The sequence below is a fragment of the Canariomyces notabilis genome (assembly GCF_033297395.1).
Source record: "Canariomyces notabilis strain CBS 508.74 unplaced genomic scaffold N656scaffold_26, whole genome shotgun sequence".
Taxonomy (NCBI): domain Eukaryota; kingdom Fungi; phylum Ascomycota; class Sordariomycetes; order Sordariales; family Chaetomiaceae; genus Canariomyces; species Canariomyces notabilis.
Genome location: NW_027041848.1, coordinates 326,895 through 344,629, shown reverse-complemented (window position 1 = coordinate 344,629; position 17,735 = coordinate 326,895). Strand labels below are relative to the sequence as shown.

The following is a 17,735-nucleotide window of genomic DNA, read 5'->3' as shown; positions in this document are numbered from 1 at the left end:
CATATGTCTTTTTATTGCAACACACGGAGAAGATGAGAATGGTAGATAGTAATGAGTTAAGCTCTCTGGAGAAGGCGGGAGCATAAGTAGGTAGGAAGAAAGTAGGTAAATTGTGCCTCGAGGTAACAAAAGGAAGATGGGAGCTTAAGATGCTATATATATACAAAAGAGAGCTTACCACAGTCTCAGGGGTTGTCAGGGATCTCTAACAGGGGTTAAGAGAGCCCCACAGACAGTGCCCAGAACTCAACACTTTTTGGAATGGTTGTCGAAGTGTTCCTGTGGATCTTTATATGCTCTGTAGGCACGGTGGAGAGCTGTTCCTGGAATGAACTGCTCTTGGCCCTCATCGTCGACGAACATCTGGTCTTCAAATCCAGAGAGATACGTCGTCTTAAATATTTGTCTTCGCCGAGGTTGGGCTTGCGCGGCGTTTTCGGGGGTTTCGGACTGCTCCTCGCCGTCGTCATTGAACACGACGCCATCTGACTGGTCCCCGGCGTTATTGCGAGTAACTCGGGCCGAACCTGATGATGATGAGGATGATGATGACTTGGGAGATGGAGAGCATGAAGGGGAGGATCATTCGTCCCCACGCCTGAAGAACCTGGAGACGAAAGGTGGGGAGCCTCCAGCAGGAGGTGAACCCCGTGCTGACGAGGGGGGGCTGGAACTGGAATTTCCAGTATCAGGGGAGGGAGGATCAAAAGAAATAGCGCTGTCTGCCATTTTTAGGACTTGATTGAAGGTCTTTCTGGGGAGAAAGTTCAGAGTGGAATGGTTTCAGGCACTGCAGTTGTGAGACTGACTGACTGTGACTGAAGTGCTAAGTTCTGAAACTGGAGAAAGTTGAATTCTTTCTACTGATTTATACTGCTACCCGAGAAGCCAGAAATCGACTGAATCTGTGAAGTAGTTGGGATGGAATTGCTCTGGGCCATTGTCTGCAGTTTGATTCAAATGGCTATGGGCTATTGTTCGGTGTCTGAATAGATTCGTGACCCGTGAATAGATTTGTGACCCGTCGGCACAGCGCGTGCTTAATTCAACTCAATCGGTACAATGACATTAATGACAATATTGTCTTTCCATTAGCCATGATGTACAATCTCATAACCGTCCCAGCTTCAGGCTTGCCTTTCCTTTTGCTACAAGTAACAAACCCACGGGGCGATGAGCACACAATAGCTACAAGAGAATGGCATCTAGAGCTCGTATTACAATAGTTTGGATGGTACTAGCATTATAACCCTGGATACTACCTACGTGTATGAACTTGCCCAATCCTGCGAGTATCTTGATCCGAAGAGCAGTGACAGTGAAATTGGTGATAACTTTAACTATAACCGTAACGGTAACACTGACAGAATGAGTCACAGTCTCGCAGAGATGTCCTACCGCTAAGCAACTGCCAGCTTTGTCATCACGGGAGATTTTAAAATCGAGTCAAATTCTCTCGTTGCAATTTCTCTGCTGGAAAGAAATAACATTCTTCTACTTTCTCGAAAGTCGGAACACGTTGAGGTACATGCAAAGTTGAGAAGGTCCTCGCAATACCTAAAGAGGTATGTATTGTATTGTATTGTACTGTACTGCACTGTACCTTACCTAACCTGCGCTAAGGTACAAATAACCTAACTCGGTCCAACTTTCTCCCAAACATCACTCATTCAAAACCGCAACTCGCCCACCGACTTCACTAGTAGCAGCCTCCATCGACCACCTCCCCAACTCAGCCAAGATGCAGACAACTACTTTGTCGCAGCTGCCGCTGCACGTTCTCTCGATAGTGCTGTCAAAACTAGACAGCATCCAGTCATTATCATCCGCCATCTTCAGCCACTCGTCTCTCTATGCTGCGTTTCCGTGAGACACCCAATACCATCGTCCGCACCATCCTCCAGACACAATTCCCGGAGCGTCTGCTCAGATTCGCGATTCCTTGTTACTCGTCGACCGGACCTGATCTTGATCGCGGCGACTTTGAAAAGAAACGCCAAGCCGAACTCCGAGCGATGATTGAATACTTGAAGCAGCATCCCCCCCGTAGACGGCTCAAATCACGGATATATAGGGGAATACTGCCCCCCAGTTATGTTACGCTCGCACCAGATTTTGGCACCGGTGACCTCGAAAGGATCAACCTGTTCCTGCAAGAAAACTTTGGTGTTGGCGGCGGTTCCCTGTACGAGAAGACACCAGCGGCGTTCATCGGACCCGAGCCGATCGACATGGACCTTGCCAGCGTCCTCAGCAAAACGCAAAACATCCTGGACTACTTCACAAATGACTTTCTTCGGGAAACTTTGCCATTCGCCAGAAACCACTTCGCCCTGCAAAGGACCGTCGCTTCTGCCGATGAGATTCCAACCCTACCTACCATCGCAAGTTTGCAACACACCTAGTTCTCGCCCGTTCTCATCACCGCCGCCGCGCACCTTTCCGTTCTCCCCATCCCATCACCACCACTGGATGATATCAACTTCGGCCAGCTTACCGTCGCCCAAACACCGCCGACCTTGACGCAGGGTGCCCTGCACCCCACCACAATATTGCCTGCACCCGAGCAGGCCTGTGTAACTTTTTTTCTCTCCATTCCTTAGCCTGAAATTCGCACAATATAGTGGCTATAACAGCGATTCGTTCCAACTTCCAGTATCGACAGTGGGCTGAACGACCTAACGTCCATGTCGGCTTACATTACATTGATGTTTCCGCCGGTATGGGTTAGTGTCACTCATGATGGTGCTGCCTGGCGAGTTGCAACATAACGTCCGGCTCTTGGCAGCAATGATCGACTTCGAAGACATACACGACAGCTATGTTCCCGCCGCCTTTTCAAGACGACACTGTACGTTCATTGCTGTTGTCGGATATCTAGGTATCTTCGTGAATGAATTGGTCAAGGTCGACAAGGCCATCGCCGAAAGGGCCGGAAGAAAGTCGGCACCACCAAGGGAAAGCGCGACGTGCTGGCGGAGGAGTTTGCCCGCCTTGTGCGGTCGTTCTCACAGCACTTCGCCGCCGCCCAAGCCAATCGCTTTTGAAGCACGGATACGTTCAGTGGAGATTAGGTTCCGGCTACGGAAACCATCCAGGCTGAGAAGGACGCCATCGTCGGCTCGGTGAATCTTCTAATCGTCCGGAAAGGCTGCAAAATATCACATGTACACCTTTTCGCAACCATGGAAGGTTAGAATATCCTGCGGGAATGAGAGGAGCTACTCTCTACATAAATCACAAACACCATGCCACAGCCAACTCACCCTCCTTCGATGGCGGGGTGGCAACCCGTCAATAGGCGCAGTCTCAAAAGGTAAACCTCTCTCATGATCCGGGTCTGTCCTGGACGAGGTGGTGGAAAACCGGGGGAGGATCAGCAGCCGAATTGACAATGGGGTTCAGCCCGGATGTAGAAGGCAAGGTCAAGAAACTTGAGGAGCAGGTTGAGACACTCAAGCAGGCTCTAGCAAGCCGAAAAAGAGAGGGCTGAGTAAACAGCCAGGGCAAAGACTTCGATTGGGCGGAGGAGGAGAAGATTTACCGTGGCAGGGAAACGCCGAACCTTCAACGCTGAGCTGCATGTCACGCACGAGTTCGCGCCGCCAATGCCGTGGACATCACGGCAATAACGAGGCGAATGACGATGCAACTGGAATCCGCCCTGAAGAGGGCATTATTGATCACGATCGAAGAGCTGTGCGAAAACAGGCGCGTATCGCCGGAGGCCAAGGGTCATTAAGAAGGAATATGGGCTGTAGCGAGTGCTGATGGGGAACTGCCAACAATGCCGCTGTGGCTTGCCGGGCGTAGGCAACCTCCTCCGTCGACTCGGAACCCGAGGAATCACCACAAAGGCAAACAAGAACGCGAACAACTCCCACTGCCCCATCTGGAGCAGCTAAAAAGCATTCACAATCACAAGAGCGACTGCCAAAGCTTCTTCCGGAACACATCTCCGCGTTAGATATCCTGGCCGAGTGCCAGGCGGAAGCGGACTGTGCGGCTTGGTTTCAGGAACTTGCACAACGACAACGAACGATGATTTAAGATTGGAGAGGTTGATTTAAGCTCATAAAGGCAATTACCTGAACTGGAAGGAGTACAAGACCCACCCTTGGTTTGAAGTGGGTCAACCATGTCTTGGCAGTCGACCCCCTGCAAGGGGCGGTGTCAGGGGGTCTCATACCATACGGACGGAGGTATATAAATCCTTACCTTCCTGCACAATATGACAACGGACCTCCTTATCTTCTCCATTCTTCATCGCTCCCTAGTCCATAACTTTCACTAATTCTCTTGCCCTGCGTTAGAACCCTTACTGGCAGGCCCCAGCCCAGTTAACTGTTGTATATGCGCAACCGTTGTAAAAATAAATTCAGCTTCTCCTGAGATAACCGTTGTCATAGAGATAACCGTTAACAAATTAAGGTTCAGGGAAGCAGGTTCTGATTGGTCTGTTACGCTAGCTGTAGGGCTTCAATTGGCTGGTGCATAAGCTTAAATCGCTAGTGGCCTGGCATCTACGTATCTACGTACCTACCTGACTCCCTGACTGACTCTGTTAATTGATGTGGTGATGGTTGTGGTGCTGTGGTTGTGGTGTTGTGGATGGATGTGGTCCTGGTGCCGTGGATGCGGTCCCGGTGCCGTGGGTGTGGTTCCGGTCCGGGGACTGGGGTTGTAAACTTGGGATCGAAGAACGCTCGGCTCGGCTCTGGTCAATCGGCCCTGTCATTTAGCCCTGTCAATCAGCCCTGTCAATCAGCCCTGCCAATTAGCTCTGTCATTTGCAATGCGAGTGTAAGGCTCGTATGGTCCCAGGACTGTGGTTCTGGTTCCGGGGCTGTGGTTCTGGGAATGGATTGAAGAAGTCAGAAAACTCTGGAAGTTGAAAAACTTATCCTAGCTTCAAGCCTGGGTTATGCCTTCCGTTGAGGAGACTTCAGTCCTCTTGCCCTTGTATAAGTTGTGCCTTCCTTTCGCGATAGCTCCATTCTGGCTCCATTGGCCAGGAAGTAAGCTTAAATCTTAGCCTCAGATCCCATTGGCTCTTTTCCTCCTTGAGGATAACGGTTATCCTGATGGCAACGGTTAACTGCGTTGGGCAAAGGTTGTGTGAAAACAACTGTTATATGGCCCTACATATTCCCATTAAGGACAGCATGCTTCCCAACGTCAACAACTCCGGGGAGGAAACTCAGGGGCATGAAGCCGTCGATATCACTGGACTCCTCTCTCATATGATACTGGATACCAGCAAGGATGCCGAGATGCGCCAGATCTGGGTTCAGTGTTGGAAGAGAATTGACAAGGGCCAGATCAAATATCCGCGAAACCTATGTAAGTCTCAGTTCTAGATCGCTTGGTTCTGCTTCGTATTTCATGTTTGATGTTTAGTACTGATCAGAAGACAGGGAACAGGCCTACGCAGGGAGTTTCGCGGAGATATATGCACACAGTTTCGATGAAAAATATTTTCCACCGCTCGGACCTGGTTTGCTCCCGGGCAGCTTTCGAAGGCATCCTGAACGAAGCTGACTACATACGTGAGTCGCTCTTTTGTAATCATCCATGTAATCATCCGTGTAATCACCCTACCTAACCAGCCCTACTAGTCACCATGAGGGCCGCGAGATGCACGGATCCTGAACAGCTGTTGCACATCATGTTGGTGCGGAAACTCTGTGGGATCTAGACCAGCGGCAACACAAAGGACTCGACGAGGACCAGGAAGAACGGGAAGTGAGATTCACGTCTGGACATCCAGCAGTGGTCTTCGATGGATCCGGGAAGAAACACGTGATCTGGGAGCACCATTACTCCATCTCGCCAGGGAGTGACCGAGCTATTGGCCCCTGGGGAGCGCCCCTGAAGAGCACTCCTCACTGCACCTCCTTCCGGACTAGTATACGCACAGTTCATTTACAATCGGGTCACACATTCATCAATGCATTTGGCCCGCGAATTTTGCTCTGTGATTTGAGAATGGCTTCCGTTACCGTCTTCCTTTCACTTGTGGCTATCTTGAAATCCCTTATCATGACTCACGCTTTGCCAATGGAGCGATTGGCATCTATCCAAGACTTTACCCAGGTTCCCAGCCGGCTTTCAGTTCATCTGTCGACGATGTACCTCTCTCGCGTGATATTAGGACTGCTGCTATCCCCGAACTTGACGAGAACCTGCTCCAGAAGTCAAGGCAGAGGCCTCAATCCGTGACAGGGACTTATCAGCAGCGTCCTAGCTTGTAATCATCACCCCAGGCCCCATACCTGACAAAGCCGTGATGGAGGAGTACTCCCAGTGCCACGAGAAGTCGTTTGACATGAAGGTACCTAGTCAATGTCGCCTGCAGCGGCTGCGAATATCGTGATCCGACACCAGGAAGCCCCGTTCGTTGTTCCGGTCTGCTCTGACCAATATATTGGCCCTGCTTGCTTCGACGAAGAGACGAACCCTGGACAGGTCAACGTTCTGGCTGCAACGGAGCTTGGTCTCGCGGGGCATGAGCCATTAGACGAGCCGAAGCTTTTTGGAGAAGAAAAGAGACACGAGCCCTGCATCCAAACCCGAACCAACATCTTGCTTGACTGGCACCGTGCCAGTCTTTCGTTCCGCCCAGCCGCCCCGGACCACATTTCTAAAGAACAGTGCAATAGTGCATCAGGATTCGACCCCCCCTCACAATTATATATACGATATTCAAAACTACAAGATGTCCCCATTCCGCGAGTCAAAGTACAGCTGGGGCCCGGGGCCCGAGCCAAGGGTCCAAGCAACGAAGCTACAGCGCACCAGTAGGCCCGTCACCCAGTGGACGGGTTCGCAAGTCGCACGGTGGCACGTCGGATAGGACGCTTCTGGATATCTCCGAGGAACATTCTCAGGCCGGGCTCACGTACGGGGCAGTATCCAGGATAAACGCCCGCTGCCTCTCCCGCCAAATCTGGACCATGACAATGACCAATATATATACGCTGCTCACTACTACCTAGTCACCACATGCCACACTGCGGCATCCTCGCTGCACCCTGAGACCCAGCGGCGGATTGTTAGGCCCGGGCAGGAAAAGGAAGCAGAGGAGTTCTGGCTGGTAAAGTCGGGACCGTGAACGATTCCTAACAGAATTCTGCACTGTCAAGGGCTGGGGACTCTTCGTGATGCCTGTTTGGATCCTCTGACCTCCCCCTGACTGTGGCAAACTCGGATCTCTTTCGTATATACCGTGACTTTATATAGTCTCCCGAGCTACTATTCTTCCTTGTGTTACCTCCAGGCACATTATCGCCACCGACCTGTTGCATTCTCATCATCCCGTGCTCCCGCAATCCTTCCTCCTCCAACTTCACACCACTCACGAAGTTGGACCGTATGTCTCCGCCAGACGCGGATATGTACCAGAAAGTGGAGAGGCTCGCCGAGTATTACGCCAAACAGAAGGGCAAGCCAGCGATGCCATTCCAAGCCCTGACCCCGGAGAATAAGGTCGACAATGATGACTCTTTTGGCTTCGTTCTCCGCGTTCCCATATTTTCTGTGCCAGCAATTTTTCTCTTCCCCGGCGCCAGCAATTCCAGCTCTGCGCCCAACAACTTTTCCTCCTCTCTCCCGCCGCGCCCCAGAAGACGTCTGCTGCAGTCAGTAACCTCGGTGGTGGTGGTGGGGGCGGCCCACAATCCTCGTTGCCACCACTGGGTATGGCAAAAGCGCTATTCTGTTCGCTTTTCCCAACTTGACGTGCAAGATGACTACACAAATCGTACCGTTAACGAAGCTGGGCGAAGAGCAGAAGCAGAAATTTGAATGATCATGGTAATGAGACACCAAACCAGTATAGATTGATGGGGACACTCACCTGAAGGTTAGCTGTTTACCCTTACCCCTTACCCCTGAACTCTTTGACTGATAGAGTATACTGTAGAACACGGATACCTAGAAGGAAGTTGAGCGCGAAGACAATGGAAGGGTCGCCATTGGATGGAACAAGGAGCTCCCGCGATCTTACCCACCATTCTCATCTTCTCCGACATTGTGTTGCAATGAAACTCAACGGCGTTGCGAGGACGGAGCGACATGGCGATGGATAATCAACTGCCGAGCACAGCCCTACGCCGATTGACACTCTCTGGAAGGACTGTGGTAATGTTGTCCTGGCCAGGTTGCGGGAATCATCAACGACATAGCGCCATGTTCCGGATGGCGCTGCTGTTTATGCCTTCGGTTCGGAGCGTTTCCATCGCCGCGAGCAAAGGAAAAAAAGGGCATAAATGAATGCTGGAAGACGAGGACCTAACTGATGAAGGGAATCGACTGGGAATGGAAATCACCATCTCGACGACCAGAGAGATGAAGTGAACTTGGATTGGGAGAACATCGCTGACGGGATGTATGGATGGAATGGGAGAGAAAAGCAATAAAAATGATTGATTGAAGCAATGAAAACAAAAATCAAAAAGAATAAACCGGCATAAAGCTCGGCCCCGGGAGGTCAGGGGAGTTCCAACCCGGCCCGCGAATAGATGTTGAATCTAGACTGGATGAGGTTCGAACTCGTGACCTCCCAGGCCTAGGAAACCGTGCACAACGATTTCATAGTTAGGTGGTGGAAGGGGAGCGCCCGTTCATTCCGCTCGACCACGGCGCCCCCGTGGTGAGTCTAACTTGGCAGGTACCTCGTTGGAACTGGATCATATACCCCGTGGCGCGTCGACATCGGATGAAATGCCCCCCAGGGGCCAAACCCCCTCCTCTCCCCGCCAAGCTACACACTCTTCCACCACACGAGCTCTCTCACCGAGTTCGCGGGGGAGATGTGTAGTGAAGCACTGGGATTTCACCGCTTAAGGCCTGCTGGCCGGCCACGAACCACATCACCCCACCACCAAAGGGACCTGGTTGGACCATGAAGCCTTGAGACTGGAGTCAGGATGGGCGCACGGGGATATTCATATATTATACGTCGAAAGTCATGTTGATCGGCCCACAACTCGACAATAAGCAGTAAGCCCCACGATGAAGCGCGGGATCTGTTCCGCCAATTCATCTTCCAGAACGTCCGCCGTGACCAGCGATCCAGTGGGAAGAAATTCCAATGTCAGAGATATATAGCCATGAATTCACAATGTTTCGGAAACCTCTACTCAAGTTTCCATCTTAAGAGACGTCGAGATGGGTTGGGCCTGCCTCCTGTGTAGGTCAAGGCGCAAACTTCAGAAAGATTCAGCGATGAAGAGCACCAGCCAGTACCAGACATGGCGGAACGAATCCTTAACGTACGGCAAAATTGTTGTATGAACAGCCTGGAATGAAGAAGTCCGTCATCCGAATGAATGGATTGGGCTCCGAGGCCAAGTTCAGCGACAGAATCAACGCTGTCGAGGAAACAGCAAGGGAGGTGATGCTCGTCGACTCCTCGAAGCAATTACTTGGCACTACCAAGGTTTGCCTAGTAATGTACGCAGCCTGAGCCATGTTGTTGGTTGGGAGAGGGAGTGGAAGCGACGGATTGCATTGATGGACGGCATGGAGAAGATTTCCGCCACCTCAAGCGACAATTCAGCTTGGCCATGGAAGACAGGACTTTTTGGATCAGGAACTCTTGCGTTATGAGTTGGCTCGGAATCAATCGACCCTCTGAATCCACAATCTACGTCCTCCACAATGCGTACAAATTGAAGCTCTCATCATGATCTCATCTACCACAACACCAGATTGACGATCCTACAAAGTCACCTCAAGCAGAAGAGGTTCACGATCCGATCTGAGTCTCATAGGTGACCTTATTCAAACTTTACGTGCCCGGAAATATGTGTCGCGAGATGAGGTCAATGTATGAGTGTCTTCGCTCTGAAATAGATGGCAACTTCAAGTTCATCCCTAGATAGGAGGTACCCAGCTTTCTGTGCGAGACTGGTGATTACTCTATATATAGTGAAATTACGAATGTTATCTAAAGCCCGTCTCTTCCTGTGCCTGGAGATGGACGGGATTTCGTGGTTGAAGTTCGCCACATGAGACCCCATCTCAAGACCGTCAAGGATGAGCGCTGGTGGCCCAACCCACTCCTGGCCAAGAAGTTGGCTCTCCTCAAACCCCAGCAGAAGGCTGCTTACATTCACGGTTTCAACAACGTCCCTGGCCCTTGAGATTTAGTCATGTGTCCCGCAAGTTCAGTTGAAGTGGTGGTGGAAGGTCTAATCAGGTATCAATCAAAACATTCGGGGCAGGGGCAACACTTCACTGTTCGGTTGCTGGTTGCTGTTCGCGTGCTGTTCTGGCAACCCACACATGAGATGAAATGCTGGTAAAGATAATAATCTTGTCCACATGACACTTTGGCACTTCATCGATCAGACTGAATTGGGTTGGGAGCCTCTCGAGTGCCAGTATATATTTCTCCCGCCCCCCCAATCTCTTCCCTAATTCTTCTTCCCTCTTCTTCCACAGACTCTTCGACTCACCAGCGATCACGAATTTCAACACGCTTTTTGAACCCATCTTCGACTTCAATTCTCAGCATTCCCTTCGCTGATTTCTACTAGCGAAGCCTCTCCGCTTTTTCCATCGCGCTTTTTTCGTTCTCCCACCACCGCTCGAGTCTTCACGAGTCTTTTTTTATCGAAAACGTCAACGCTACCTACGTTGGCGACTCTTTCTACCTTCTCAGCCAAATTCTCTCAGTCATCACCAGCAGGTAAGTTCAGTTCGTGGACTCCACAAGGCTCAAAAAGCATCGGCCTCGCGAACCTTGCCGACACCCCACCATCATATCCACTTCCCTCGTCCCGAATTCCTGACGCGACCAAAATTTTCTTGTCGCGTCAACCGACTCCAGGTGCTTTTCGCGCCGACAGTTTCCGCTCGACCGCAATTTTGCAATCACACCATGACGGCGAGGCCTCCGCTGACAGCGTGAATCCAGATCAACAAGTACCCATCGCCGTCATGGAGACCATCGTCGCCGTCCGTCGTGCTGCCGGGAGTGCCGGCAAGCTCAACATTCTCGCGGGCCGGGTTCTTGGCTGTGCCAGGGTTGGGGGCCCCCTCAAGCCCTTCCACGAAGAGTTCCCGCTCTTCGTCAAGGCCCTCGTCTTCCTTTCGGTTGCCGGGACCGACACCAACCGGGCGGACGAGACCAAGTCTGTCCTAGCCGCCGGTCACGCTATCGACCCTTCGGCATCCGACGATGGTGCTCCGCTGCCACCAACGGTTGCCGTGGCTGCTACTGGCCCCGCCGACGTTGCGTGTGGACCCGCGGATTTGGTCCTGCCGACTGAGCCCGCTGCCGCCGACGATGGCTTTTCCTCCTCCGCCAACAAGCCCCCCAACAACATTCCGGTCGATGGGTCCCCAATCGAAGTTGATGCCAAAGAAGCCCAAATCGCGGATGGCTTGCCTTCCGGTGACCGCGTCGTCGACGATGGCGGCGCTCCTACCATCAACGGAGAAGCCGTTGCGGGTGCGGCCAGCAGTCCGGTCCCCGTTTACCCCTTGTCATTCGAAGACGACTTCGACGCCCCCGTCACTTCGGTCTTCGATGCCGAATTTGAGCGTTTTCTGGGAGTGGACGAGGATTGGTCCATCCCCAGGCTGCTCGATAGCGAGGTGAAAATGGAGATTGCGCGCAGCATTGCCCTGGAGAGACAGAAGTTGTGGCAGTCTAGGTCCCCGGCCCTCATGCAGACGATCTTCCTAGAACACGCCATCGGACAGCTCCCATTGTACGCTTCGTCTGTCTCTGCTCCAGGCCAGGCTAGCCGCACTTCAACGACGCCCGTTGAGATTGCAAGCCCAACCAACAACGGCGTATATCTACGCAGCGTTTCGTCAAGGTATGCTTCCATTCTCTTGCTAATCGTTGCGCTATCTATTATGTTAACCATCCAAACAGTAGCTCAAGCTCCAAAAGCTCTGCAGAGAGCCAACTTCCAGACGCCGGCATGGAGACTCCCTTGACGGGGTGCTCTTCTCCCGTGACGTCCCCCGCGGTTTCGGACGACGGGCTGGTGCCCGAGGCGGAACACAAATCAGAAGCGGGAAGGGTCACGCATACGGCCGCGAACAACAATTGCCCTCCCGACGTCGAAGAAGTCGAGAAGATCACCGATCTCGCAAAGCTCGACGTCACCGAGCCTGACGACAAGCAAACAGCTGTCACACCAGACTCGGCTGCGACCAACAACGACGAAGCCGCTGAGGACGAGAACGTCGGCACAGGATTCTAGGAAATCTTGGCCACGTATCCTGTCCCAATGTACGACGAGCGCGAGCTCCTGTACGCGGCTCGCTCCGATGGCATGGTGTGTTGGTACTGGCCGGAGACCGGCTACCTTGAGCCCTTAGCCGAAAGTGATTTTGAGCAATACTATGCGCTCATCACTGAACCCTGCACCGAGTCAACAGTCGCGCAGCAACACGACGACGCCGTCAACGACCTGCAGGAGCCCAACGCCGACCATGCGCGCCACCTCGAGCAGGCCCAAATCAACAATGATCAGAACCCGGACTACCTCTACGCCGAGTCAGTCCAGTCCCGGGCGAGCATCGTGGATTCGGAATGGGGGTACGAGTCGTGCATTGACGAAAACGGCCACATGGCCCTCCGCCGTGAGTTGGAGGTTCGGTCGGGTGTCAATGAGGGCAGACTGCAGCGTTGCAAGTGGTTTGGCTGGCAGTCGCGCGACAAGGCGGCGGTCCGAGCCCCGGGCGTTCCGGAGCTGATGCTCACACTGCCGAGCGGTCACGAGTTTTGGCTGGACGACGACCAGGAGTACCCATACGAGTACAAACCCGAGGGAGATGAGAAGTACTGCGCCCCGCCTCCTGTCGAGTACCCCGATTACGAGTACGACTACCAGTACGACCAGGAGGAAGCAGAGTCCAACGGTGAAGAAGAATACTCCGCCCCTCCCCCGGACGTCGCGGCCGCCGTTATGGATCAATGCGAGAACATTGAGCGCATGATGGCCGAGGAGCAGCCTGCAGCTGCGGACGAGGAACCGGCGCCAAGTGTCGATGCGACGACCATCTGGCTGGAAGATCCGACCTTTGTCTCTGGCAAGAGCTGGGAGGACCTGGATGAGGAGTACGAGGAGTACTTGGCCTCCAAGAAGAAAGTTGAAAGCCCCACCAACTGGCTGGCTGGATGATCATACCTTTGTCTCAGGCCGCAGCTGGGAAGATTTGGAGGACGAGTACGAGGAGTACTTGGCTTCTCAGCAATGAGGGAGCATCTCCCCGATACATATGTGGTGGTGAGGTGCGTGCTTGGACGGACTATGCTTACGTGTCCGAGACTCAGGGATTGGCATGGCATGTACGATGGGCGAGGAAGACTGAGTTTGGAATAGTGGCGTTTGGACTTTCGGGATAGATATGTTGTCTTTCTGGTTTGGGAGATTACGGAAGAGGGCAACCTCAGGCGCGGGAATTGAACTTTTTTGGCACCGCACTAATCACTGTATATCCGATGACTCCTTCTTCTGTGTGAATTGTGATACTGAGTACGTGAGTAACTAACCATTAGGCCTTGGACGACCCCTACTCCGATGACAAGGTGCTCTATCGTCGAGCGACACCCTTGCTCTCCTGTCCAGGAGAGGTGCTAAGCCGCTTCCGCACCTGTCGATGCTGACGGATAGGCTCCAAAGCCCGTTTCCTCTTTCGCTCGCGGCTGTGGCATGGAAATCAGTCGTCAGCGGTCGAGCTCAGCCAGCCGAGGAGAGTCAGGACGGGGTTGGCAACATACTACTTGGCCAGGAGAACCTCGTTGATCTCGTCACCCTCTTCATCTTCACCAGACCGGTCCGTCAGTGAGATAGAAGACACAGGGTACTGGGCGGCATAGTCCGGAGTTCCACGCGGCGGTCCATTGCTCGACTGCTGAAGAGAGAGCGCAAGCAGTTCATGGGCCTCCAGTCCGCTAGCCAAATATCGGGTCATCGGACTCTGTCGGGCGGCGGGCAGGCAAACATTCCTGAGAGCGACGATCGCAGCTTGCCTGCGTAGCTCTGTCCGGGGTCTTGGGCCCACTGGCAATGATAGAGCAATCAACTCGTAGGGCTCCGGAGTGTTGATGAATCGTTCAAACGGAGTCGGTTGGGTAGGGGTAGTCATCTCTTTCATGTTGATGGAAGCATTCATCGCCTGCAAGCCGTATAAGTCGGTGCCGATAACATCAACCTTTACCCCAACGTCCGGGTTCTGCGTGCTGAGATCGGCTGCAGAGTCTTTGCAATGACCCCATTCAGCAGCCACAGTCCGGTTGCTGATTCACGGAGTTAGGGAGACATGTTAACCAGAAGCATCTGTTTTGAAGTGTGATACAGAGGCGATGGAATTACCACCTACCTATCGGTCTCAAGGTCTGAAACCGACCATGCCCAACTAGACTGTAGACTAATGGAGCTTAGTCTCCGTTCGCGAGACTCTCGGGTGGTGGTGAGATGGTCCCGTTCGTGGACCATGCCACAGTACTCGATAGGCATCAAGGGGGGCATGTCAGGGCGGGCAGTTACGTGGCTGCCCCGCGGTCTGGATAAAAGACAATAGAAGATACGGCCGGAGCTCGCGTCAGCCGGGATTCAGTTCCAGGTAAGAAGCCTGGTAGTGAACAGGACGGCTCGTGTTGTTGGGGGAAGTTGCCATGTCGAACCTGGGCTCGAGTCCTTTTCAATGACCACTCGGGTTTCTCAATGTCCAAGGAGCAGACGGGACCCATACTGTCGGGTCAATCCAGGGGGTGCAGAATCCGGTCAGAGGTACCGGGGCTCTGTGACATCAGGCAACCCGCCGCATGGATGCATACAATGGGTGCCACACATGGAATTGAAATGTCGGTTCCAAACTGCCGGGCCGAGCTCAGAAGGGTTGGGCTCGCCCAGCCCCTCATCGCACAATGGCCCGCGGTTCACGACTCCACGAGGCCGGAGAAGCTAGCGGGTACCCTTACAACCATAACCCCGTTCTATTTGCTGCTGTCAGTGTCAGGCACCTTGACAGGGTGGCACTGCCCACCGCGCAGTATGGGGGCAAGGAGGCGTCCGGGAGGCAGAGTGGTCCCAAACCGTCGGGACGTGCCCAGGTGAGATCACCAAACCTGCATGCCCTGGATAAGTCTAGCGTGAAAGCCATCCCGCTCCAAGATCCGTCACCAGCCAACCATAGCCGTGTTCACCTCCTCTTGCTTTGCAGTAGTGCACGTGTACGGCACAGCATATCAGGAGCAACCCTCCCGCCACCGAGCTTATGGTTCGCACCTTGCTTTTCAATACCTTTCTTCTGGTAATTCCCTAGGTACTTATCAACCACTTACCTCCACTGTAAGGTTGTACCTTACTGTGGGGTGATGTGACTGCCTCGAGCTTGCTTGGGTCAGATATAGACGATACTCGCGGCAATGTAGCGGTGTGACTTGGCTAGGTAGCTTACCTTAATCACATTCCCATTGCACAAAATGGTCGGATGTTCAATGCTTTCACTAACTCGCGCAAGGCTTCGTGGATGAAAATGAGCAGGTCAAGATGGAAAGGAGGCGATTTGCTATTGGATCAAACTCAAAGAACACATACTCGACAACCTGAACTTGTGTGCAAAGCTCAAGCAGTAGATCCAGCCTATCTATGATGATGCAAGAGCTCAGCGAAGGTGCTTCTGTCGGTCTATGTGGAACTGCTGGTGCCTGCCTCAAGTTCTATTGGAAATGAGGCCCTGGATTTGATGCCTTAGTTGGGCCTAGTGCGCCCCAGAAAAAGCTCTGCCCCCTACGCCCAGCGCTCTATAATAGCCACTACTGCAGAGCCAACTTACCGCTCTTCTACAGTACAGAATCCACCACTAGATTGACACTCCAAAGCTCACCATTGGCCCTGTTGAGAGCGATATCGCTATATTACCTCTGTGAGTAACCGGCTTAGCTGTTTCCAACAAGTTCATAACTGCTGACAAGTGGTGGAAGCATCCCCTTTGGCAAGGTAGGTACTGAGCGCACGAATCTGTTACGGTAAGAGGGGTAGTTGAGAGGACAATTTTAACGTGACAAAATTGGGCTGCACTAATAGCAGGTACATGCACGCCTTTTCCTACCGCACTTCTGGATACGTCAGTCCGAGTTTGAAGGAAGGCATGATTCACTTGGTAGCTATTCCCCAACGCAAAGGTTCGTCTGTATCAGCTTGCCAGCAAGTTCTGTGCCTATCTAACCAGCGTTCCTCGGAGGATCATTTTACAGCGCGTCAGGGAGTAGGCCTTGGCTTCCCAGCCTTATGGCCAGAGCCATGACATGTAAGTGCATTCAATGGCATGCGAAGAGGCCAGTACTGACAACATGAGCTATGGTCAGCATTATGGCTCATAGGGGCTATCCAGCTGGATTTCAGCCCGTTGTGATAAGTTGTTGTATTAGCAAAACCCTTTAAGTTGTATTGAGGCACCGCGCTTCTGTGACGAATCTCGGTCCCCTACACTCGGTACAACGACAGTCGCGCTTCTCCGGGGTGGACCAGGAAAGCGTCAATACGCTCTCCAGGCTTGCACGGTTAGTGCCATCGAGGAGGAGGGTAATGGGAAGCCCTTCGTTGCTCCGGGCACAAAGGCGCAGCGCGATAGAATATGGATAGCCTGGACCGAGTACGTCTTCTTCCCCTCCTTCCCAGGCTTCTTTAACCCAAACAAATCTCGATATAAAGCCTGGGGCAAATGTGCTGATGTGTTGCTAATTTCCATCATTTCTCGAAGTTTCTGTGAACTTACTAGGAAGAAAGAAGCCTCAATGTACAGGTATGGCGCTCTCCGAACATATGCGGCTCACCATCGAGCCCTAAAACTGATGCTAACTAAGTGAAGCTGTGGTGGTTTCGACTCCTGCCGCTTCTGGGTGGACTTCGCCCTGGATCCATCAAACCCAAACCTTCTGGCACCGGTCCAGACCTTTCTACACAAATATGTGGGAAGCTCCTACAAGGAACGTGTCGTGCTAGGGCCTGACGAGCGCGCCATGGTCCGCACGGTCAACTCCGCTTATAGCGTCATTGAGGTTTGGCGAAGGCTCGTCGCAGCGGCCGATTTCAATGTCCTCCGTGTTGAGCGGGCTGCGCTACGAAGGAATGATCAAGCCCAGAAGGCCAGCCGGCTTGTGCTGAAGTGGGAGCAAGAAGGCGCGAAACGCGAGGGGGCCCGCCTATTCAATTGTCAGGGTATGTGCGGCTGAAACCACTCTATTACTTCCCGCCCCCCTTGTACGGAATTTGGATTACCTTATATATATCCTTGAGGATACTTCCTCTACGCCTCCTCTCTTCCCATTCTATGCTCCTACTATTGGTATACTTTACTGACTAGTACCTGGCTAGTGGATTCTCCAAATATTAACCCCAACACTCGGGTTGGAGATGGGCTCGTCGTACGAGAAGGTCGAGGCAACAGCAGCAGACATTATCATCATTCTTACAGCGCTGTATCAGCGTGCTGATGATATACTCGCTACGCCACTTACGAGGGTGTCGGGTCCACCACGCGATCCTTCAACTGGGTACCGGCGGTTTCCGTCCAGGCTGCCTTGAAGATACCCTGTGCAAGCAGTTCACCATATCTATCGTGCGCGATCCCGATGATCCGACCTGGGTGAAGACCATTGTCTAAACAGGATTGATCGGAACAAGATCAAGGAGGCCGAGAAGACCGTCAAATACAGGAAGAACACATCGTAAGTAGCTGCATCCATTAGCAGATGGGAG

The 17,735-nt window shown here is 52.7% G+C and overlaps 4 protein-coding genes across 4 annotated transcripts in view; 3 read left to right on the top strand and 1 right to left on the bottom strand.

Moving 5' to 3' along the window:
• The first annotated feature begins 1,497 nt into the window (after positions 1–1,497).
• On the top strand, positions 1,498–2,572 carry N656DRAFT_350806 (uncharacterized protein). The gene is made up of 2 exons (XM_064809330.1): positions 1,498–1,565; positions 1,624–2,572. Exon 2 carries the CDS (start codon positions 1,854–1,856, stop codon positions 2,403–2,405), a length of 552 nt encoding a protein of 183 aa, XP_064666905.1. The 5' UTR covers positions 1,498–1,565; positions 1,624–1,853; the 3' UTR covers positions 2,406–2,572.
• Positions 2,573–10,947: 8,375 nt separating this feature from the next.
• Positions 10,948–13,198, top strand: N656DRAFT_814289 (uncharacterized protein; the record flags this gene model as incomplete). The annotated part of the gene is made up of 3 exons (XM_064818384.1): positions 10,948–11,834; positions 11,894–12,155; positions 12,228–13,198. The coding sequence occupies 3 exons, from the start codon at positions 10,948–10,950 to the stop codon at positions 13,149–13,151; spliced, it is 2,073 nt and encodes a 690-aa protein (XP_064666904.1). The 3' UTR covers positions 13,152–13,198.
• Positions 13,199–13,542: 344 nt separating this feature from the next.
• On the bottom strand, positions 13,543–14,598 carry N656DRAFT_350759 (uncharacterized protein). Its single transcript, XM_064809329.1, has 3 exons — positions 14,353–14,598; positions 13,751–14,269; positions 13,543–13,675 (listed from the first exon to the last, which is right to left on the bottom strand). The coding sequence occupies exons 1-3, from the start codon at positions 14,499–14,501 to the stop codon at positions 13,564–13,566; spliced, it is 780 nt and encodes a 259-aa protein (XP_064666903.1). The 5' UTR covers positions 14,502–14,598; the 3' UTR covers positions 13,543–13,563.
• Positions 14,599–16,933: 2,335 nt separating this feature from the next.
• The window catches only part of N656DRAFT_839255 (uncharacterized protein), a gene marked incomplete at its 3' end in the record, with an annotated part of 6,446 nt that continues 5,644 nt past the window's right edge, over positions 16,934–17,735 (top strand). Inside the window, exon 1 of the mRNA XM_064818896.1 lies at positions 16,934–17,035. Coding sequence (XP_064666902.1) covers positions 16,997–17,035 — 39 coding nt within the window. The 5' untranslated portion in view covers positions 16,934–16,996. The remainder of the gene's footprint in view (positions 17,036–17,735) is intronic.